Source organism: Phyllostomus hastatus, unplaced genomic scaffold (assembly GCF_019186645.2).
Source record: "Phyllostomus hastatus isolate PE091 unplaced genomic scaffold, TTU_PhHast_1.1 phas_contig_524, whole genome shotgun sequence".
Lineage (NCBI taxonomy): Eukaryota > Metazoa > Chordata > Mammalia > Chiroptera > Phyllostomidae > Phyllostomus > Phyllostomus hastatus.
In genome coordinates, this window is record NW_025333900.1 from 6971516 (window position 1) to 6996078 (window position 24563).

General features: G+C 40.3%; 1 protein-coding gene across 5 annotated transcripts in view; it reads left to right on the top strand.

Moving 5' to 3' along the window:
- Window positions 1-24563, top strand: part of RNF144B (ring finger protein 144B) — a 160109-nt gene that overhangs the window by 110212 nt on the left and 25334 nt on the right. For all 5 annotated transcript variants that reach the window (XM_045847114.1, XM_045847115.1, XM_045847116.1 and 2 more), the window contains one exon: window positions 16760-16864. In XM_045847114.1, the coding sequence (XP_045703070.1) occupies window positions 16760-16864 (105 nt within the window). The remainder of the gene's footprint in view (window positions 1-16759; window positions 16865-24563) is intronic.

Here is a 24563-nt window from a genome sequence, read left to right on the forward strand (position 1 = left end):
CTTCAAGAACTGGGACATAACATAACACTGGCTGTTCAGTTACTGGAAACTCTAATTCTAAACTATCTTTTCTTCTACATTCATATGAAACATTTCCATGTCAGTCCTACCTATTAATACTAGTTCTGTTATCTAGAACAAAATTGGTTGAAATCTAACTTTTTCTACCTATTAGCTCTGTATTGTTTGAATTAAGATCATCTTTCTGTTAGAGGGTGAGGAAAAGATGACTATTGAAAATTCTCTAACAATGCTCCATCCAGTGTGGGAATATTAATAAGTAGAACTTTATTCCTCCACTCTTTGCCCCTCTGTTGACACAGTTTTTTTGGAACAAGCTTTATTTGCACAACATTTTTTACTTTGATCAGAGGTTGAACAAGTATTTCAAGCTTTTCCATATTGTCTTAGAAAAGCATTTGCTATCAGGCTAAGGGGTGTGGCACTATTATAAGGACCAAGATTTAATTTAAATATTTTTCTCAAAGAAGGCTATAAAAAGATGGTATGTTGGTAATCTGTGTTTGTGTACTGTGAAAACTTTTTTTTAAGCATACCTTGCTTTCAATTCATTTCTTGAAATCATTTATCAGAATGTGATGGACTGGCCAAACGTGCAAACCATAACTGGAAAGCAGGCAAAAGGTGGCACACAATGAGAGAACCTTCCCTTATATCCCCTGAATCACCAGGGTTTAGCTGTTTATTCTCTTGAAGTTGCACTTTCATTTCAATTTCCTCTAAGTCTATTTCTGTGTTGGTCCTGATTCAGCTCTTCCATTTGTTACTGTGATGTACCAGCCACTGTGCTGACTGTGTGTATAATGCATAGCCAGGCCAGCTCTCATGTGGAAAGAAGACCCTCTAATGGAGGAAGCGCTGGGTGCTAGGGGAACATACGGGAATCCACCTAGACTAGACTTGCTGAGGTCAGGGAAGATTTTCCGAGGGACTAAGACCAAATGATGAATAGGAGATTGCTTGATGGTGGCACTGGTGGGACTGTGGATAGTAAGAGTGCAACAGGGAGGAAGGGCAGTCACACGTGAAGGCACAGAACCAAGGAAGGGTGGCCTACTGAGGAACTGAACTAAAGGGCATCCCTGGAACATGTTGGAAGTATGGGTGTGCATGGGTGTGAGGCTGGAGAGGCAAGCAGAAACTAGATGGAGGGTCTGTATGCCGTGTTAAATGGCATTACAGAGCCACTGGAAGGCTTTATTTGGGAGTGGGTAGAAGAATGGCTCTGGCATAGGGTGGAGAATGGTCTGAAAGTGGGCAAAGCTGGAGTAGGATGAAGGAACGGGGGTGGTGAGAGTGCTGAGAACAGCACCCTCATCGACATGAGCCGTACTTGTTATGGTAGACTGCAATTTTGAGGTCTGGAATATTTAAATTATTTTCATGTCTTCAATTTCTTCTTTCCATTTAGATGCTGATGTCAGATTTCTTAAAATATTTCTGTCAAAATGCCACTACTATTATTAAGGATTCATGTGTTCCTGTTTGAATCATATTCCTTAGCGCTGACATTCAAGTTCCTCTACGAACTGTCTGTCACACAATGTCTGTCCAGATCATGTCCTGCTACCTCACACATGATGTATCTAATACCTCCACGTCTTTCCTTTCTGTAATGCTCTTCTTTTCTTTCCTTTTTATTCTACCTGCTCAATTCCTAATGATGCCTCATTTCCGGGTCAAGGCAGACCAGCAATCATTCACCAAATATTTATTTGGACAGGCAGAATACTAATGGGGGGAGGATTTTATTGGTGAACAACTCAAACATTGTTCTTTCCCTGGTGGCATTGGCTAACTTTGTGTAAAATTATCATCTCTTTCTGAAAGCATCTAGCATTTAAAATCTAATTAAGTGTATTTTATACAGATATCTGTATTGCCGTATATTCTAGCTGTTGACCTAAATTGCCTTTATTTTTCTCCCACGTAGAAGGCAAAACCGAGGAAAGCAGTTAGACATCACTAATCATAATTGTTGTCATAATAATAGCAGCAAGCACTTATTCAGTGGGAGGTATTGTTCTAAGCGCATTTACTCATTTTATTCATATGATGACCCAAATCAGTCTTTAAAGAATATCCTATTTTAAGGATCACTTAGTAGATATACAGTAAGTACTCATTTACTTTAATGTAACAATTTTCTGGATTTGTGTGTTCATGTTTTGAGGCCCATTCAGCCATCCTAAGAAAATCATTCACTTAATTGCCAATTTCCAAGAGTGCTTGGGACAATCAGGGATAGCTGTACCGGAACCGTATAGCTGCCTACTCTAGTTAACCTCAGCTACTTCTGCAAAGTTTGTGGTAATTTAAGGGTGGGATGCATAGGGTATTAGTTCCTCTGTTTATCTTTTTGCAGAAAAAAGGAAGCCAATAGGTAAATGAAGGTCCCCAGTAGGAGAGTCAGAAAGAAAGGCTATGTGGCTCAATCCTCTCTTCCCTTTAACTGCAAACCTAGAATGGCTTCAGTACTAGATTGACACTTTAGCTCAGAGCAAAGTTCTTGATGACCAGTTTCATGTATGCTAATAGGGGTAGAGAATTTAATGAGAAATATAGGGAAACCTCACTTATTTTCTTCCCTCCTATCCCTTTTTTTCCTCGCTCTCTTCTTTTTAAAGACTAATTGTTAATTATAAATGTAATACATGATGGTTTTAAAACAACATAAAACAAAACAAAAATCTCCAAAGTATTGATGATATAAATGGGTCATCCGAACCCCCTCCAGACTCTTTGTCTGTGTATAAACATACAAATGTGTGGGTGGACATGTTTTCACAAACAACATGTAATAGAGAAGTGAGATCTTTATGTATAGATACTATTTTTTAACTCTAATTCTACAGACTTAGTGTATTGTGGACATGTTGCTATGTGAGCATATACAGACCTACCTCCCCTGCCTTCCTTTTTTAAGGGTTGTGTAGTGTTCTATGGTAAGGCTGTATTAACAGTTATTTAACTAGGTCACTCCTAATAAGTGGACTTTAGGTTGTTTCTAGTTTTTACTATTATAAATGAAAATGTTTATACTTGCATAAATGTGAAAATATACCTCTGTTAGTATAAATTTCTACAAGTGGAATTGCCTAATCAGAAGGCATGTGCATTTTAAATCAGCGTGTGTTGCCAGATCGCCTTCCCACACTGTTGTGCCATTTAGCATTCTCGCTGATGGTTTGGGAAAGCCCCATTCTTTGACACTTCGGGTATTTGCAATTTTTTCATCTTCTCCAATCTGATATATGAATAGGACATATCTCATTGTTTAATCCATGCTTCCTCTTTTAAGGAGGAAACAAATTGCAGCAAAACAAACTGATCTTATGACTCTTTAACTCAATATATGCTGTGTCCAGTGTCGCTGCAGTTTAAGCTGATTTTACATGTTGGTGTTCATAGTACTATAAGTTAGAAAAGTGGGCCCTATCTAGAAAAGTGTATTACACATAGGAGAGTGAATGAATGAAAACATAGTGCTCAGAATGGTGGTCTTAAGGCTGTGTGAGATGTGTTGTCACAAAGCTTATGTTCAATGACAAGTAGGAAAAGGAACTTCTAGAAAAACTTAGGTAAATGGAAGCCAAAAATGTTGTGAGCTAACTAGAAAATTCTAAAATGCCATTGTTTGAATAAGTAATTTCATCAAGGATTGGTTATGTTGTGGATTCCACTGTGCACAGCCCCTCTTGGAAACAGGTTAAACACAGTCAGTGCCTAATTTCCATGGAAATAAACAGCTCTGTGTTAACTAAAAGCCTCACTGGTTTTGAATCATTTCCCACCCCCAATAAGGAGGCCCTTTCAGTTGTACTCTACTGAAAAGTGTTTGTGAATTATTAGCCACATGAATGTAGAGTTGAATTTCTTTGACCCTTAGTTCATTTATTTAAAAAAATTAAGGAAGGGCAAATAAGAGAATTTGAAAACCTATCATGTAATGTATATTATGCAAGAATACTGCTTTTTTTCCTTTTACTCTTACCCTCTAGCTTACAGATAAAGAAACCAATGCAAAATTAAGTTACTTGCCCAAGACCCTCTTAATTCCTGCGTTATAGGGTTGTTTGGATGAAATAAGAACAACCTCTGTGAAAATACATAATGTACTTCCTAATATATAGTATGTGTTCCTTACATTTTATATGTTAGCATGAACAATGGCTGAGCCTCATCCTGGGTTTTTATGATCCTACCTATAGTTTCTCAAACTTGACAATGGCTTGTACAATGCAAACTAACAACTGGTTTTTAGTTATATACAAGTTTAGTCAATTCAAAGAAGATGTAAAGAAGAACTGGTTAAAAATTCCAAGGTGTTTTTCAAAGACCCGAGAATATATAATCTGAATACACTGGTGGTCATACCTCAGACTGAAGAGATTGAGCAGTGTGCTATGAACTTTCAACTATGTGACTTCTGGCAAATTACTGATAAAACCAGGGGCTGAGAGATTAAGAGATATGCTTTCCACACGTGGAAGCCCCCAGTGCACTGTATATTCAAGTGTAGAAACTGAAGTCTAGGTTCAAAGACTGGTGTTCTCCTACCCCTACACGCATGATGTTAGTGGAAGTTACTGGTGTTCACAAGAGGCCCTCAGTCTGGCAATTGTTTTCAAGGGTTCTTGTGTGCAGAGGGCAATTACTGAATGGGTGTCTCTAAACCACACAGGTCTTTACTGTGACTGGAAAACAACATTTTATAGCCGTAATATCTACTTTCCCTAGGTAATGGGGTAAATACAGATTGTTTTAATGTGGAATGGTGTCTGATCTTTGAAAAACTTTACAGTTTATGGTGTTGACAGCCTTCAGAAGGAAAAATGTAACATTTTCAAGCTGTAAAGGTTCCAGTATTTTGTCATGCTTTAGTTCTGATATCATGGAAATAGTGAAGTAGTGAGAAAGCAAGCAAAGGCCATGTCTCAATTAGACTTGGTTTAATCCATCTATTCTTCTGTCCTTTGAATGGTATAGTTTTAATACTCACTGTGAATTCTCTAGTAAAATGTTAAGTGCTGTGGGGACAACGAAACAAGGAAGGGCATCGCATAGAAGAAGCAATAGGAGAGCCCAGCTTGGGCAGCCTTAGCTCTTTGGAAGTCAGAGAGGAGGGGACTTCGGGGACAGGTTCAAGGGATTAGCCTGGAACAAGCTTCATCTGCCAATTGACTTAGTGTTTGGAAGACCCATGCCTGTGGGGAAAGAAGGAGAAGGGAATGGGATGGGCTGCTCCCCAGAGGGAGAGTGCATGCTGGGTCCTTTGTCTTGAGGCTTTTATCTCTTTCTTGCAGGTGGGAGTCTTAGGGGAGGTCTCAGGGGAGAGTTTCAGTAGAATATTCATCAGTTTTTACAGGGATGCTCTTTTAGGGTCATGGTCGCTGTTGATTGGTCGCTGACAGGGCATGTTACTGAACAGAAATGGAGTTCTGCTGCCTGCTGTCCATAGGCAAACTCTGGAGGCAGAGGTTTGGTGAAAAAGGAGAGTTCATTTATTAAAAAAGCTACATGATTTTGAAAGAAAGTCAGGCATTTTCCTCAGAGCCCATCCCCTCCAGAACAACCAGAGGGAAAACACCACCACCCTCTTCCAGACAAATCCAAGACTGATCCCAGAGTTCTTTCTCCCATTTAAAACTACCATCCTTTGGGAAACTGCAGCTGACCACTACATAATCATCCAAGCAGCTTAGCTTGTTCCTACTTCAGGGTTCTTCTGGTGATATGAGTGCACAGCCCATGCCGCAGTGCCACCATTGCTGCCACTTCCTGTGCCAAGGGCCTGGGGCCTGCAGCTGGGCCACTAAGGCTTTGCTGGTCTGCAAGCAGTCTGGTTCCTAACAGGTGAGCAAGGGGAAGAAAAAGAAGCCATGCTTCTCCCTTTAAATCTCCATTTAAATCTCCTGGCTTAGACTTCTGTGCACTTCAGAAGGGTTCAGCCCCCCAGCCAATCCCATCCTTTTCCCAGGTTAGACTGGCAGGTCTTTACCTCCCCCTGCTGCCATGTTAACCTTTATGTACACATGCCTCTGTGTCCTATGGTTTCCCTTTAAATCAGGAACTGGAAGCGGGTAGGAGGGCGTTTCCCTTATCCAGACATTTTGCTAGCCTCGTGCATGCTCCACTCAATGACTTTCTCCTGCTGCATCTCTGCTTAGGAGTAGGGAATCTGTCCTCATGTACAGCAGTAGGTTGTCGCTTGGGCAGTGCAGTGCTGCTGCGCTGCCTCAGGGCCTGTGTCCTCTGCTCCCCGCACCACCCAGTATCAGGCAGGGTGTCTTTAGTCATTGCAGTTGGTTCTGGCATCGCCCACATGGTTTTACAGCTTTTCTGGGCCTGGAGCTGAAGTATTGAGTTGACTAAAATGTTTTTTTCCCCCACCTTAAAATGGCTTTAGTAGTGCTTAGTTGTCTTTAACTTCATTTGAAACAATTTTGTTGTATTGCATTGTGACAGCTGTCATATCAGCATGCATTTAAAAAATATCAAACTTGGTGAATTTTTGTGTGGCCATTTTAATATTGAAGATGGAAGAAAATATACACTTTTGGTATATTATATTTAATTATTTTGAGAAAGTTATAAATGCAACTGAAACGCAAAAGATTTGTGCAGTGTGTGGAGAAGGTACTGTGACTGATTGAATGTGTTAAAAATGGTTTGTGAAGTTTCCTGGTACTATTGACATTTTGTCCAAATAATTCTTTGTTGTGGGATTGTCTTATGCACTGGAAGAGGTTTAGCAGCACCCCTGGCCTCTACCCACTAGAAGCCAATAGTGGGAGATAGCCAGCATACTCAAAATATCCAAATCAATAAAGTTATTAGTGAAAATAAAAAAGTATCTTTTATTTAATGGAAAAGCACTAAATGGATTTTTTTTTTTTTGCCAACCCAATATAACTGAGGCCTGGATGTTATCTCCAGGGAGGACAGGTTACCCTGGGGGTGAGGTCTTTGTTCTGCCCCCGTGCCAGGCACTTGGGGCCTTGCTGGGCCTTCTACCGTCTTCCACCCTGGTGGCCATCTGCACCTGGTTATAAATTGTTTGGCCAGTTTGTTTGGCTATCTGTCTCAGTCTGTCTGTTCCACTTGCCAAGGAATTTTTCTAGCTTCTCACTATTCTGTCTCAATACCACCAAACAATTCTTGGACACCAGTAAGGTATCCAAGAATTCAACTCAATCCTGACAGTATCTACCTAGAGGTAGCATTAGATCCCACAAGTTAAAGGTTCAGTCTTACAAGATCTGCTCCCTGCCCGCTATCAATGTCAGCCACAAGACCAGGTTGTTAGCTGTGCTTCTGACGAACTGGCTGTAAGTCAAAGGATCCCACACTCCCCTACCCCTTGGGTTCGATTAATTTCCTAGAGCAGCTCACAGAACTCAGAGAAACATTTTACCTACTAGATAACTGGTTTATTATAAAAGTGTATAACTTGGGAACAGCCAGATGCAAGAGATGCCGAAGTCAAAGCATGGTGAAAGGTGTGGAGCTCCCATTCCCTCTCCAGGTGCACCTCTTTCCTCATATCTCCATGTGTTCACCAACCAGAAGTTCTCTGACCCTGTCCCATTGGGTTTCTATGGAGGTTTTATTACATAGACATGACTGATTAAATCATTGGCCACTGATGATCAGTTCAACCTCCAGCCCTTCTCCCCTCCTAGGCATTCCCCAGATGAGAATGAACATCCCAACCCTGTAATGACAGGGTGGGTTCCCCTGGCAACCAGCCCCCATTTTGATCACTTGGGGCATTTCAAAAGTCACTATGTTAATAACAAAAGCCACTTCTATATCTTTGACCACTTAGGAAATTCCAAGGGTTTTAGAAGCTTCCTGCTGAAAATGGGGACACAGACCAAATAATGTATTTCTAATTATAAATCACAGTATCACAGTTGCCTTTCCCAATAGGATGTCATAATTTCCTGTGTTTCTTGTCCATAAAAACATCTATCCTTCGTCCTTTTTTTTAGGACACTGACCTCTGCTAGGGAACTGGCCTGTCTCACCTCTGTATTAAATCCTCTTACCATAATTACATGTGAATGATGATGGGATCATTCTAAAGACAAGGTGCTGATTAAAGCAATTTAAAGGCTGAAATTTCTGGTGACATTGACTGGGGGAATGATCAGACAGTGAGATTTGGGGAGCACATAATTATATACACCTCATTTTTGAATCCTAACTATAGTAAGCACTACAAAGGAGAAATAAAGAGTGCTTACAATCATGGAAGAGTTTTACACAGGTGAAAGAAGTCATTCAGCTTAGATTGTTAAAAATTTTGTTTTGCGTGTAGTATGGAGAATTAATTAGAAATAGGCAAAAATAGATACAGGAAGACTAGTGAATGGGCTAAGGCAGAAGCCCAGGTTAGAGGTAAAGGCAGGTGGCCTAGGATCATGGCAGAAGAGATGGAGATGAACAGTTCTAATCTGTGTTTAGGAAATGGATTGATAGGACTTAGAGGTTTATTAAGTCATGCAATAACACATTTTGTAGAACCCACATGGTTGTCTGGGATCAATCAAAGAACAAGGCAAGGGCCCCGTCCTTCTGCTGCAGTTCTAGTGGGGCAACAGGCAATACACAAGTAATATTAGATAGTCCTCAGTGCTATGAAGAAAAATAAAACCAGGTAAGGAGGCTGATAGGGCAAGGAGGGTTGGCCTGTTTAGTCAGGGAAGGCCTATCTCAGTTTGACCTGTTGAAGAAATAGTGAGAAGGCTCACGTTCCCAGAGTAAGGGAGAACGTAGTGGAAATGAACTCACAGCAGTAGCTACTAGTTAGAAAGTTTAGGGCATCGTGAGCCATAGTAAGGAGTTGGACAGGCAATCTAAATAAGATGTACATTCATTGGAAGTTTTGAGCAGGGGAATAAGATATGATTTATATTTTTAAAAGATGTATATATTGCCCTGGCTGGGTAGCTCAGTTGGTTAGAGTGTTGTCTAGTACACCAAGCTTGCAGGTTTAATCCCTGGTCAGGGCACATAAAAGAATCAACCAATGAATGCTCAGATAAGTGGAATAACAAACCAATATTTCTCTCCCTCTCTCTCCCTCTGTCTGTCTTTTTCTCTTTCCCTCCCTTCTGTCTATTTCCTCCTCTCTCTCTAAAATCAATAAATAAAAGATGCATATAAACAGTACCCTGGCTACTGTGTGGAATAGAAGCTAAGATCAGTGAGGAAGCTATTGCAGAGGTCTTTGAAATAGGTGGTGATGATTTGATTTGCATTGGGAGTGGTGAGAAGTGATTAGATTTGGGACATGTTTTGGTTGTGGAGTTTGAGTAAAAGAATCCTCAAGGATGATGGATTTATTTATTTATTTGCTAAACAACTGGGTAATTGGTTCTATTTATGCCTCCCACTGAAATCTGGGAAATACATTCTCTGCATTACAGAGCAGAGCAGGGAAGTGATTATGTCTAGTTAATGAGGTGACCAAAAAGTGCAAAAACAGAAGAGAGTTTGGATTCTATCCTGCAACTTCAGCATTTACTGGGTAGAGGAAAATGAAAGAGGTTGAGAAGGAATGGCCAGAGTGGAAGAATAGAATGAAAATCAGAGAAGTGTAGAATTCTGAAGGCAAGAGAAGGGAAGTTTTTAAGAAAGTGGGAATGGTTAAGTGTGGGTGAGAGGTCAGGAAGGAAGAAAATGTGTGTTGGATTCAGTGACATGGAGGTCACTGGCAGCTTTGGAGAGCCACTACAGTTAAGTTGTAGGGGCAGAGCCGTGACAATGTTGGTGATGCAGTGAGGGCAGAAAACTCTTAAATCTTTGATGATGAAGAGGAGAGGAATGAAAAGTCAGTATCTAGCCAGGAAGAAGTGTAAGGGAGGACTGTTTTTCTTGGCTGTTTTTATTACTGTTCTTTAATTAGAATTGTTTTGGACATGTTATAACTGCCAAAGAGAAGGACTCAGTAGACAGGGAAAATGTTAAGACATAAGAAAGAAAATAGATAATTAAGGGAATATCTTGGAAAGCAGGAGAAAATGGGAACTGGATAATGGTGGAGTTGGCCCTGAAAGGCAGAGTTGGCTCCTATGTGTCAAAGGAGGGGACAGAGGAAGGCTGCAGGTGGAGTGGGTTTACATGTTTCAGCGATTGGAGCTGAAGGACTTTTCCTGCAAAGCTGGTAAGTGGTAGGTTCATGCTTCCAGCACCCACAGAAGTCAGGATCCACCATGTACTAGGTCCTGTGATAGGAAGATGAATAAGATAATATCCAGACCCTGTAGGAACTCCTGAGCTACTGGGGAGATAGCCTAGTTCACAGTCTTCTGCAATGCAGGGTGATAAGCACTGCACTGTTGACAGGTATGAATACTTAATTGTTAACATCTGGTGTCACCTTAGTTGTTCATGGAAATGTTGGAAAGTAGGGAGGAAGAGCCAACTCTTCTGGAGAACTGGAGAAGGTGTATATGGTTGTATCATTTATAAAATTCTTTTTGGATAGTCTGATATTCTGATCAGTCTCCAAGGGAAAATGTCATACAACCAGTTGCACTGCCACTGAGAATCTCAAGGTTCTCCTCCTTTTGGTAGGTTTATCGAGTTTCCTTTTGAGTGGGAAAACAATCGGAACCCCAGCGCTGAACTGTTTCAAAATTACTTTTATTGTAGCCTCATTTAAACATAATACAAGGTACAAGCACATTTAGACTTCTGTCTCTTAAACGAGAGCATCAGAATAAATGTATAAGCTGCATGTTAACTAACATAGACCAACAACCTGTAAGTTAACACTAATGTGATGGATGAGGTGTAGTTTCCACAAAATCACTTTTCACAGTTAGGTTCAGAGTTTGGTGTGTTCTAATGAACAAGTGCTAATTTAATGATCTGGCCACTTTTCTGAGTTGGAATCACTGAAAATCTTGACTTGTACAGCATTCTTTGGGTCCACATACTTGCCTAGCTTTTCATCCGCCTGTGACAGTGACCACTTTCTTTTCTGGTAGAGCCGGACTGCACCACAAACACAAGTGTGAGTATTGACACTGAGTAGAAATGGGGTTTTCCTTGAAGTGGTTCAGAATATACTTATCAAATATTAAATAAAATGGACAAAAACCTTGCCATGGGGAACTCCTGGGCTCCCAAGAATATGTGTTTGCACCTAGTTTGAAAAATACTGTCTAGCTGGGCACCGAAATGCTATGAGGACAGATGAGCTGGGCATTGTGCTGGGTGTGGGACAATACAAGGAAGGCTTTCTGAATAAGAGACGCTTAAGGATGAGGACTGTAAAACTAAGGTCTCTTTTGAACTGGCCTTATGGCTTGTTTGATTGGGGGCTTCCTTTTCATCATCTGGTGCCAGGTTTTCCTGTCAGTCCTCCAATGTCCTGTGTGGTCGGCAAAAGTGTATGAAGGTGATGCCCGTCACTAGTAATACCGTACTTGTGAAAAGCCAAGGTTTCGGGAAGGGGTTTTATAATAAAAAGTTCAGTACCATACTATACCAGGAAACAATTTACTGCCTAGTTATAGATTACCAATTTATTTGAATTTCTAAAACCATTATATATTTACAAACCAGGATGCTTTAGGTGTGTTAAAAGGCTTTTGAATTGTGAGAGATGTTCCATCATGAGTTTATTAATAATTTAACTCAACAGCATTCAGCAAAGAAGGCTTTATTCTTGGATCATGTATGGAGGTCATAGTCTGAACTGGAATAAACAAAATATTGGCCTAAATGTAAGATGTTATTTAGAACACTCTTGAGACATTATGATGTAATTGTGTACTGAGGCAGAGAAGTGTTAGTCTACATTTTATTAAATATCCATTTTAGTGTATAGCACTGTGCCAGGAAAATAAAAAGCAAACTTCTAAACTCAAGGTACTTCCCCCCTTGTCACCTGCCTTTCCATCTACGACTGTGTTAGGAATAAGAAACCCAAGGTCAGTAGTTCACCAACTCATCTTCAGTCCGGGTGGTCTGCCAGTATTTCTTGGACCTCAGAACCCCAGCATCTGCATCCGGAAGCATCCAAGAGCCTGAGGATCCATTTAAACTTTCAGCTAATGGCACACATTACCTCCTTCCTCCCAACAACACATAGTCTCCTCTTTCCTTCCCCCCCTCCCCCCCACTCCCCGCCATCATGAGACTATTTCTGGAGGGTCATATCTGTCAGGGGACTTTTGTTTCTGCATGCCTACCTATACTTCAGAAACCTAGTCTAGTCTATAATTGCACTTTACATTTGCATACTTCTTTTCACTTTTCATTGTATTTTCATGTATTCACCCTCATGAGGGACTCTCTGTTTCCGTGAAAATAGGCTTGGCAGGTGGTGTTGTTTCATTTTATTATTAAGAGTGCTATTGCTGGAGATATTAATGACTTGCCCAAGATGCCAAGGAAAACTTCAGAGCTTGTACTTCAGTCTTCATTATTAGAATCAAGTTCCCTTGGCTATTCATTGTAATGCTTTTAGAGAAAATTTTTAAGAGAGGTATAATATAGTGATGCAACTTTAATGCAACTTTATTATAAATATATATGTATACACATGTACATTATTCTTGGGTGTATCTATTAGGAGCTTTGTCTAAATGATGCAGCTCTTTTTGCCCTGTCCAGCGAATAGATGAGAACACCTATGAAGAATGCCCTTTGGTACACTGGAAAATTAACATGCCTCAAAGGGGTTTAGGAGAAACCTCTTTCAGGGAAGATTCCATAGTACATAATTCATAGAATCTCAGGACTGGAAAAGACCATACAAGTCATCTGGTTCAGCAGGTGTTTGATGGTTAAATCCTTGGCTAGATCCCATTTGAATCCTTGAGGGCTCACAGAATGGTTTTGAGGAACAATCCTTATTATACGTGATGCTTCGTGGCCTAAAAAACGTTATGTTCTACCAAGCTAATTGAGATGTTGACTATCCAAAAGAAAAGTTGTTTCTTTCTTTGGTCATCAGGATATTTGAAATGTTGTATTTGAAACATTCCCCTTAGAATTTGTTAGTGGTTATGAAAATTGCATATTTAGACATTTGTTTAATGCCATTGTTTATTGGAATGTAACTGTTTCAGTGTGACTAAATGATGATTGTTTTTCTTTTTTCTTTTTCTGTGTTCCTCTGTCTTTATTTACAAGCTCAACACCAGTTTCTTCCAGAATTGTTAACCATTTGTTTATGTTCAGTTTGTATAACATGCACAAGGCTTCATGTGAATGTTTTCAGGTTTTCTTGTGCTTTAGCCAGAGGGTTTGAAGAAGAGAGGGAGAGTTAGAGATTAAATTTTTAGTGCAAGCTAATAGAAGACATATAATAAACCTAAGGTACTTAAAAATTTAATAAGAAGCAATAACCAGAGTCAGTTGTTTTCCCTCTTTGCCTTTGAATGGAAAGGCAGGCCCCTGGGGAGGGAGTGTCGATGCGTGTGCTAGAGCATTACTTAGCAACTTGCACTACAAATCTCTTCCTTGAACCAGTGTTTCTTAGAATTTAAGACAAAAGGGTATAGAAGATGTATATAATTACACCCTGTTGTTGGTGCTTGCAGCTCTAACTTCTGTCCTAGAGTCATGGGTCATGCAATGCTGTGGCTAGGAGAGTACTTGTGGGAAGCTTAACATTGCATTGGGTTTATGTATTGTGGTTGCAGTGTACTTAAGAACATGACATTAGCAAATAGAACATTCATTATAATCCCTTGGGAAAGCTTAGATTCAACTTTACAAATTTGCACCATAAGTGGAAATGAATTTTTGTTTTTCACCTATAAAGGCTCACACAGACTTTTTAGTTCCTATTTAACGCTAAGCTTTATGTACAGACCCAAACAGTTCTAAGGATAGGCGTGACAGTAGGTGTGTGGGATGTTGTTCTCTTACAGTTGTCTGTTCTGTCTGTGGAGCTTCTCAGTGGCTTCACTGGTCCCCTGCAGGGAGTAGAGAAAGGATAACCTGAGAAGGTCAAAGGGTAACATTTCCCCTCTACATTTTTCATAGAAAGTCTAAGACAGGTAAAGTAGAGTAGAAATATGACCAAATATTCTATAATTTGCAAATTTTTAAAAGGCTTCCATATACATAATTTTAGGCTTGTGCTTGTGTGTGAGTGTTTTAAACCCTGTGAAATAACCATAACAGGTATTACTGTCCCCATTTTAAAGATCAGGGGAAGCACGTCATAGTCATAGGTTAAGTAATTTTCCCTTTGTCACCTGACACAGTGGTGCTGGGGCTAGAGCCCAGATATTAGGATTTGACGTTCACTTCTTCAGATACTTTCCCCTTGAGCCTAGAGGCCATACATTTGCAGTCTCTCTACTTAACTTTCAGGTGGCAGCTGGATAGGTCAAGGCAGTGACACTGGCATCTGTGTGGCAGGTGGAAGGCCAAGATGTCCTTAGGGGCAGAGGGGGTGGACAGGCCTTCACATAATTTATCCGTTTGTCCCTTGCCATGGCACTTCCTTTGTGAGCCACCTCTGCTGTTTTTCCCAAGGTTCAAGGCCCATTGAAATTCTCCCTCATATTTCCTTGCTGCTGTTCTCTTCCACCCACCACTCTTCCTGGTACTGGAGACTGTCTCTGGCACAGGGACTCCTAGCAAGAATGACTGTTCACACTTCTCTGGAAAAAGAAAGTAAAAGTTAAAATATAGTGACTAAATTGTAGTCAGTTGTAAGGGAAGAGTGACTTAAGATGTCCCCTGCTCTAGTTTCTTTTATTCTTCAGTTCATACTAAATCATCTTTTGTTCCCCAATTCACACCAAGTCATGAGCACTTTTCCATGTCTTTAAACATCATTTGAAAATATTTTTCATGATTCTTTAGCTTTCCGTTGCATAAATTTAGCATAATTTATTTATGTGTTCTTTTATTTTGGATATTTAGGTTATTTTCTAGTTTCCTCTTCTATGAGCATCATAGAAAAAACTTGACTCCTTGGAGAACGGAATTGTTCAGTAGTTGAAGATATGCAAATCTGGTTTAAATGGTTTCTTTGCCTAGTCATTGATTCATTAGTACATTGTGACAGTAATTTCAATTGGATAAATACAGGATTATTTTTTCTGAAATACAATTTTGATATCAGTTTTATTTTCAGATAGAGAAAATAAATAAAGATGGTCAATAAAAGGAATAGATTTTACAGTTACATCATCAGTATTCTCACCATAAAGTTTATTTGGTGGTTCAGCTTTTATAAAAGGTTGGGGTAGCAGCAGTGTTTTTCATGTAGCAGGTTGATACCTAACTGTGTAAATTTGAATGGTTCAAACCCTGTTATAAATAATGATCACTCTGTAAGAGTCATTAATTCATTGACTAGCTTATGTATTTTTGGGGTGTCTTCTTCAAACATTAAGCTTCATTTTTTTCCATCATGTATATAGAAAAGAACTGACCAATTATGAGCAAATCAGGAGAAATTGAGAAGCCAACTTACAGATTTCTTAAGAGTTTTATCTTCTGAAACTATGGCCTTCAATTTCCTGTGGGCATGTGCAAGGGGTTGGGAGGGAGGAGGTAGGAATTAGAAATTTTTGTAATGGTACCAGTTCCTCTTCTACCTTCTAAGTCTGACTCACATCTCTACTCACTGCCCAAGATTTCAGGTGCAGCAGGCAATGAGTAGATCAAGTTTGTCCTTTAAAAAAAATTGGTTTACTTTTTTATAGAAAGGGGAAGGGAGGGAGAAAAAGAAGGAGAGAAACTTTGATGTGAGAGAGGAAAATCGATCAGTTATCTCTTGTACACACCCTGACTAGGGACCAAACCCCAGGCATGTGCCCTCGCTGGGGATCAAACTGGCATCCTTTTGCTTTGCAGAATGATGCCCAACCAACTGAGCCACACTGGTCAGGGCTATCTTGGGTATTCTTTTCTCTTCTCTTCTTCTCTCTTCTCTCCTCTTCTCTCCTCTTCTCTCCTCTTCTCTCCTCTTCTCTCCTCTTCTCTCCTCTTCTCTCCTCTTCTCTCCTCTTCTCTCCTCTTCTCTCCTCTTCTCTCCTCTTCTCTCCTCTTCTCTCCTCTTCTCTTCTCTTCTCTTCTCTTCTCTTCTCTTCTCTTCTCTTCTCTTCTCTTCTCTTCTCTGGGTTTCTTTCTTTCTATGAGTTTCTTCTTTACTCAGGTTCTATTCAAACCTCCTTATCATAGCATTCACCAAGGCCCATGGTTTTGGAAAAGTCTCATTCTCCCTGATTGTTTTTGACATTGTCTCTTCCAGGTGTATTTGCTTTTAAGGGTGTTCCTGGATAAGTCTGTGCCTCACTTCCATGTTGTTTCTGTTTGGCTGGCTCAGCACTAGGGTCTGAGTTCTACTTCTGGGCAAACTTTGAGAGAGAGGACCACTACATAAAAATTAAACTTGGAATTCACACAAGTTTTTTTAAAAAAGTAGAAAGAAGGCTTTGGCCATTCATACAAAAGAATATTTCTTCTTTTCCCAACCTATGGTGGATAAAATGTGAGAGTACAGAAATTTGACTTGTTGCCTTGAATAAACTCAATATTCCTAGGATACAGTCATACAAAATTGCCTGTCTCTGCATTCTTCCCAAAGTGATGGCTCTTAGTATTCACGCTCATGATAACTTAAGTTTCCTGAGTACAGGAGCCCCAGGACTGCCAAGTAAGGAAGAAGAGGCAGTGGTGGTTTTGTAACCTTTGTACTACTGTAATGCAGTGGGTAATTGTCTTTTTTTTTTTTCTTAACTTCTAGTGCCTGAAACAGTACATGCAGCTGGCAATCCGAGATGGATGTGGGTCTCCCATCACTTGCCCTGACATGGTGTGCCGAAACCACGGGACCCTGCAGGAAGCTGAGGTATGGATGAATGCTGTGATCTTCCCCTTTTCTCTCGATACATTGCTTAGGATCTTTGCTGTGTACTTCCTGAACAGGGAGTCTAGAAACAAAAGACAGATGTTAACTTTTTTTAAGATTTTATTTATTTATTTTTAGAGAGAAGGGAAGTGAGAGAGACAGAGAGGGAGAGAAACATCAGTGTGTAGTTGCCTCTCACGTGGCTCCCACTGGGGACCTGGCATGTAACCCAGGTGTGTGCCCTGACTGGGAATCGAACCAGTGACCCATTGGTTTGCAGCCCACACTCAATCCACTGAGCTATGCCAGCCAGGGCAGATGTTAACTTTTTAAAGGACTGCTTCATTGCTACAACACCTTTGGATTTTTTACATAAACAAAGCTGCTGTTTACCTCAGTTCTATTTATAAATACTATCTGAGAGCTGAAGAAGCTCTAGAATGGATAGGCAAAGGTGTGGGAATCAAATTTACAAAATGTGAGGTTTGTAGCCTGAATAGTGAGTGGTCTTGTGATCTTTCTTACTTTAGAGATTAATAGACAACAGATTAGCCACAGCTATATATACACAGACCACAAACTAGCATTTGGGTCTACAAAGTAGTCTCAGTCAAACCATTTCCAAAGAGCAGAGAAAGGCCTTTCATTTGATCTTTATTGGGCATCAGAAATGTCTCTTTTTAGTAAGTTCTTCCACCATCTTCTTAAGACTGTGATATATCTCTTTCCTTTGTTTCTTCAATCTCTGAACAGTAGCTTACCCTTCTATCTGCTTCTAATCTTCAGAGCCTGCTCACTATAAGTCTTGTCTATTGATACAGAGTTGGTGTCTCAAAGAGGTCCCAAGAAACAGCTGAAATAATTTATTTATTCAGCAAACACAGCACACCTGCTGTACATCAGATGCTTTCCTGGTGTTTTCATAGCCAGTATATTATCTAATCCTTTCAACAAATGTATAAAACTGAGGCCCAGAGGATTTAAGTAATTTGCCCCAAAGGGCATATTTTAAAAAGTAGTAAGAGCTAGAAATCTAATGCAGTTTTTCTGACTATCATAGTTATATGGCTCTAAGAGTGAAACTAGGTACTTGGATAGAATGCGTGATAAAGGACTTGATCATTAGAAGCTGAATAGTGAACATGTGTGTGTAGATATATATGTATATATGTGTGGATTGTGTATGTGAGTATATATATGTACATGTGTGGGTATATACATGCTTTGTTTACAAATATATATACTCTTACATATAATTTTTTGCTTTAAGCAAAGCAGGCAAAAAGATGTCAATAGACCACTTCTAATCGATGTGCCTCTGGATGTCCTGTGTTCAGCTTATGGAATATCAGCTAAGTGGTACAAGTGAGTTTCCAGGTTTTTTAGGGAAGAATCAAAGGAATACATAATAATTTAGAAGTGATTCATTTCAGGAAAAACATGAAATAATTGATTTTTAAATAAAATCATAATATTCAATATGTAAAGTGAGAGATATTGCTTGCTTTTGTGTGGGTAATGGGCAGGAGGAAATTAAAGTGGGGAAAGATCAGGTGAGTCACCAAGAATGCTATTGAGCTGTGCAGCCCAGAAATAGTTTTTAAAAGGAGATTCAGGTATTGAGGAGCATGTTTCTCTGCAAAATCCTTCCAAGAAAGATGCTTCCTTTTTGACTTCTGATGCTTGATTAGGGAATAAGTGTTGATTAAGCATGCACACCATGCCGGGCTCTGGTTCATACCAGGGCACAGAGGCGAATGAGGCAGGCCTGGTGCTGTCTGTCCCCATGGTGGCTTCTGATCCAGCAGAGACATTGAACTGATTAGAAAAGTGAAGAGCATTACGTGGAGTCTGCGGCAAGAGCTGTGTCTCCTATGAAATCTTACTTAATTCATGTATGCAAAATCTATTAAACATAAATGTATGGTTTGGTGAAGCTTTAAAAACAAGCCTTTGAAATTAATCACAACTCTGTTCTACACCTGTGCTACCTGATCCAGTAGCCACTAGGTTCACATGGCTATTTACAATTAAATTAATTAAAATTAAATAGAATAAAAAATCCATTCCTTTGGTTGCACTAGTCACATTCCAAAAGCTCAGTAGCCACACGTGACTTGTGACTCCCAGCCTGGACAGTGCAGAATAGAGCATTTCCATCACAGCATAAAGTTCGGTTGCATAGTGTTGTCCTGGATTGTTTTATATGAGCAGTCACTGTTAGCCTTTGACACTCTGGATGTCGAATGTTAGGGCTGATGCGTTCAGACAGGTGAGTGAAGGCCATCGTTGGTCTCACCGTTCTCTAGAACAGAGCTTGTTAACTTCCCTGTTTTCCTTAGTATAGACATTTTCTTTTCATGTTCCCTGCAGTTGTCCTCTGCTTTGTAGTCCTTCCCCTTCCCCCACTGTACCCATTCTCATTCATGCTTTCCTAGTTCTGATTCCATTTATGCAGTTTTACTCTAAAAACAAGTTTACTTGTAGGCTGTGTTACAACCAAACAAACCCATGGTGACTCTTAAAAATTACAAAAGGATATTTGAAAAAAAAAAGAACAAAAACATGGTATTTATTAAATTCTCCAAAGTCTGTTTCCCATTAGATGAGTAAGAAGTACTCCAGGGTGTTATTTCTGTTCTTATTGGTCTTGCTGAGCGCCTGACTGAAGATGGGCAGGAATGTACAATAATTGTGTTCTTGACCAACTTGCCGCAATATTTTTTCAGAGTAAAAAACTATGTGATTGAGGTAGTGGTGATTGTCTCTCATTTTGAATTGAGACGTGGATAGAAGATTATGATGGAGATATCAATAGCTTCTTTAGTTTACACAGGACTATTCCTTTCAAAGCAAATACCACACACACACATGAACTTGGGTTATACCACCTTCTTTTCTGACTTGCTCTACATCAAGCTTTCCTCCTATACAGTTATTATTATAATATGGAGCTCTTGATCGAAGTATTATTGAATATATCACAGTGGGGCTTATCCACATTATACTTGACTGGATTCTATACTTGACTAGTCTATCTCCATGACTACTTTTATGCCTTTTAAAAATGTTGAATTATACAGGTAATACATAACTGTACTTTGCTTATTAAAAATATTTTTGGTTAAGGATTAAGTTCCCTTTGTCCTGCTGCTGTTTCCTTATAATATATGGTTCTTTATCATTTATTGTCTATTAAAATGCTTGTACGTATAACCTTTCTTCATCTTCAAAGGACACAAGGAGTTTAAATTCTTTCCCGTGAATGCTTCCTTGTGTGGGTCTAGTTTACACCATTGATTGTGCTCTGCCTTCTGCAGGCTTTAGGTCCTGCCTGCCTTCTTAATGTTTCCAGATTGGCTCAGCTGTGGCTCTGCCTCGTTGACCAGGAATAGCTTCCTCAGCAAAGCATATGCTACCCAGTTGCAGTACTATTTGCTCATGTAGGAAACAGTAGAAAAGGCAGCTTCCCCTTCAGTATCATGGAAGCTGCAGAAAGTGCCTCTGGAAGACTTGTGCCTCTGGAGGTGCTCCGCCGGAGCCAGGGAAACGTAACGCTTTCCTCCCTTGTGTCGTCTGGTACTTTCCGCTGTAGCTCTGTGGGGTTTTTCTGATATACTTGATTCAGGGATCTTGCCCAACATGCAATTATGAAAGGCAGGACACAGATGGTTTGTTCTGATAGCATTACTTCAGTCAAGGCCTTTGCTTGGAGTTAGTAGCCTTGTTAAAAAGGCGATGACTGCTTTAAGCAGTTCCCTTACAGTGTTAGGAAAGGAGTGTATCATCACTTGCTGGGAGAGCCTGAACCATTGGCCTGGATCACGTAAACTTGAGTGCTGAGCATACGACTCATTTGAGTAGTACCAACCATGATATGGCCTCAGAAACTGAACCGTGGAAAGTAAGGATCAGCGTCTCACCCACTAATTGACCTTTCAAGCCCTGGGGCATGGAAGTGACCAGCTTGCCTTTTACTGCTAGTGCCACAGCATGCACCAGAGGAAGGATGGGTGCAGCTGGTCTTGCTGAGAATGGGGCTCCAGAATTCTATAGGAAGGGATTTAGGATGGGGCACTGTGGAAGACTAGGAGAGGGGGATACTAGGAGATGGGGGTGTAGGACTAGGGAATTTGAAGCTGGATTTGCAAAATACACCAAGTTTTTACTCATATTGCATGTACACTGAGGGTGGCTTTGGTAAAGGCTGCTGGAATTACAGACATCCAAGTGGTTCCCCCTAAGTCACCCATTAGCACTGCCTCCACTTGCCATATCTTACCACTCTTTCTTCCCATTATCACAGTGCAAAGCTGGGGCAGAGGAAAGAGGAGGATGTACAGGGAAGTGGTCATATTCCTGTTACTATGGTTTCAGGATCTGAATGGGAAGGGGTTGAGTCTGTCTATAGTGATAACCTTTGGCTGCAACATATGCTGGCTGGAGAAGAGTGAAACTTTGAAGTGGAAAGAATAAATGACTCTTCTATACCAGAGTTAATAGATATTTTCCAAGTTCTTAGCTGAATTTTGTTCTAGAACATTTTTAAAAAATCTGTTTAAAAACTGCATATAAATGGAGAATAATGTTTCTAAGCTGCTTCTTTAACTAAAGGCAAATGTAAGAAGACTAAGCAGCAGTGGGCTGGACATGTCACATGGGTGTGCACACAGGCATGTCCCCTTTGCCCTGGATGAGCTGAGGGAGGAAAGGCAGGCGAAGGTGTGGGAAGCCACACTGACGCCCCTGCAGAAGGGGTGGAAAAACAGCAAATGCAGCCTTCTGCAGGGAACTGTGAAAAGATCGCTGGCTCTGGAATCCACGTTTCCCCCACCCTTCACTTTTCCAGTGGCCCAGCCATCTGGCTCTCAGACAGTGAAGCTCTCTTGTTTATTCAGCCTGGATTTGAGGTGTAGTATGTAGGTAAGGACATGAGTTTGGTTTATTATACTCAGGTGAATGGGGAAATGTGCTATTTTCCTTTTTCAGCTGGGAAATACAGTTCTTATTTTCTATGCTGAGATGGGAAACATTCTTAGTTTCTGTAGTATTGTGATAAGGCACTTATCCATAAGACTAGGACTGTTTCTCTTGCCAGCATTTTTGCAAGTCATAGCACCTCTCAAGATCTGCCAAAACCTTGACATGCTGTAACGATCTACTAGAGGCCATTCCATCTCCACATATAGTGATCTGTTGTATTTCATTACCAGCCTGGTTTTTTATTAATTTTTAAAAGCAACTGTAACAGAGGTATGATTTAAAGGGCCAGACCTAAGTAAAGTCTGGGCTCCGCCTCTCCCTTCTATCTTGGCTTTCCAGACCTGAGGGGCAGTACTTACATGAGGTCAGTCCCTAGCTTCTGTTTTAATCATTTCATTTTCCTAATAAAAAGGAAATATATGTTGTATTTATCAGTATTTCTTATGGGAACATATACCTCTTTCAGCATAAATGCTTCTATAGCAAGAAGGCTCCACTGTCTGTCTCCTTTATTTCTTTGGGTTTTGCAGGGCTAGGTTTTCTTTTTCTCCTCACCTGAGGACAGTTTTCATTGCTTTTAGAGGGAGAGGAAGGAAGAGAGAGAAACACTGATGTGAGAGAATACCATCAATTAGTTGCCTCCCATACACACCCAGACTGGGGATCAACCTACAGCCTAGGTATGTGCCCTGACTAGGAATCAAACCTGGAACCTTTTAGTTGTGGGACGATGCTCCAGCCAACTGAGCCACACTAGCCAGGGCTGAGCTACGTTCATTGTAGGTGGTGAGGCTTACTCATATATTACCGCCATAGTTAACAGTGGTAAACAGGGTATGCCTCACTTTTTGTTTCTTCTCACTTGTGAATATATCCAATTGACTGTTATGTATAACACTTAAAACACCTGGTACTCACAGGTATACAAGGTTTGTCCAGAAAAAGTCCAGCCACTGTTAATATAATGAGAATGGCTTGAGTGACATCGATGTAGCCTGGCAGCCAAGGAGGGTGGACTGGAATGTGCATGCTCGAACAGTGACAACTTCACTGTACTAGTCAGTGGAGGCGGTAGATGCTGTTGAGTGAGCATGTGTACTGGATGGTTGTTGCATTCAAAATGACTGAGCAAGTAGAGCCATGAATCTGCATTGGATTTTGCGTGAAGCTTAAACGTTCCTCCTTGGAAACTATTCAGATGATTCGGAAGGCTGCAGCTATGGGCACCTGATTGGGAGCTTCATTGTGACAACATGCCCACTTATGCATCATGTCTTGTGCAGAGTTTTTTGGCAAAACATTAAATCCCCAGGTAACTCAGACCCCCCTACAGCCTAGGATTGGTGCCCTGTGATTTCTGGCTTTTCCCAAAACTAAAATTACCTTTGAAAGGGAAGAGATTTCAGACCATTGATGAGATTCAGGAAAATATGACATGGTGGCTGATGGTGATTGGGAGAACTGTGTGAGGTCCCAAGGTGCCTACTTTGAAGGGGACGAAGGTGTCACTGTCCTATGTACAGTGTTTCTTGTATCTTCTTCAATAAACGTCTCTTTTTCATAGTACATATACATAGCTGGATACTTTCTGGACAGATCTTGTGTTCTAACTTCCCTGGTTATGCTCCACTATAAGAAGAGTTGAATGAACAGTGGAGATGTTCAGCACAGTATTAACTGGGTGTTTAATAAGTATCCCCAGGTTCATTTATTTTTATCCTTACCAGAGGACATTTTTTATTGCTTTTTTTTTCTTTTTATAGAGAGGGAAACTGAGGAGAGAGAAAGAGAAAGAGGAAGAGAGAGAGAGAGAGAAAAACATCAGTGTGAGGGAGAAACATGGACTGGTTGCCTTTTCACATGTGCCCCAACCAGGGGTTGAACCCACAGCCCAGGCATGTGCCCTGACCAGGAATTGAAACTGTGACCTTTTGGTCCATGGGGTGATGCTGCAACTAACTGAGACACACTGACCAGGGCCCCAAGTTTATTTTTTAACTTCATTTTCATTGGTGACACTATTATAGATGTCCCCAATTTTTCCCTTCCTTGGCCACCTCCACCCAGCCCCCACCCCTTTCCCAGGTTCATTTTTGCCAGAAGAAATGTAATTGTAGGGAGTTAGTAAATTTTTATTGTTATTGTTCTGATATTATTGCTGTTATTTTATTAAAATGAAACTGAATTTATTTTCTCTTCGAATTCTCTTTTTTTCTTTTTGGAAAGAATTTCTGGAATGACGAAACGTGGTCTTTCATGCTTGGATGGGAGGATATAGAAATTTTTGTTTAGCAGGTAGATTAGCACAAATTTCAAAGGAAAAATAGCAAAATATAACTAAGTTCAAGATTTTTTAGTAGTTAATCTGAGGGAAGTGGTATCTTGATAATAGAGAGGATACTTAAATATGTTTGTTTCTCCTGCTTGAAGACAGATTTGGTCAGTAATGGATTGGAACCCAGTAAGTACAATAAATGCCAGTAGTCCACATCAACCGAAATAAAGAAGTGAGTAAGCGAGTAAATGGGAAAGGAAAGACAGCCCTTCCTTACAATAGAATTCTATGAACAAATAGAAATGGATATAGAAAATCATCATTAAGCAAATGGCACAGTAATTATAGTGGGCGAGAATTTTCAGTAGATACAAACATTAGTGGGCAAAGGTATGATTAGAAACAGGATATCTGCAGAATCCCCAAATATCTCCCTACGAG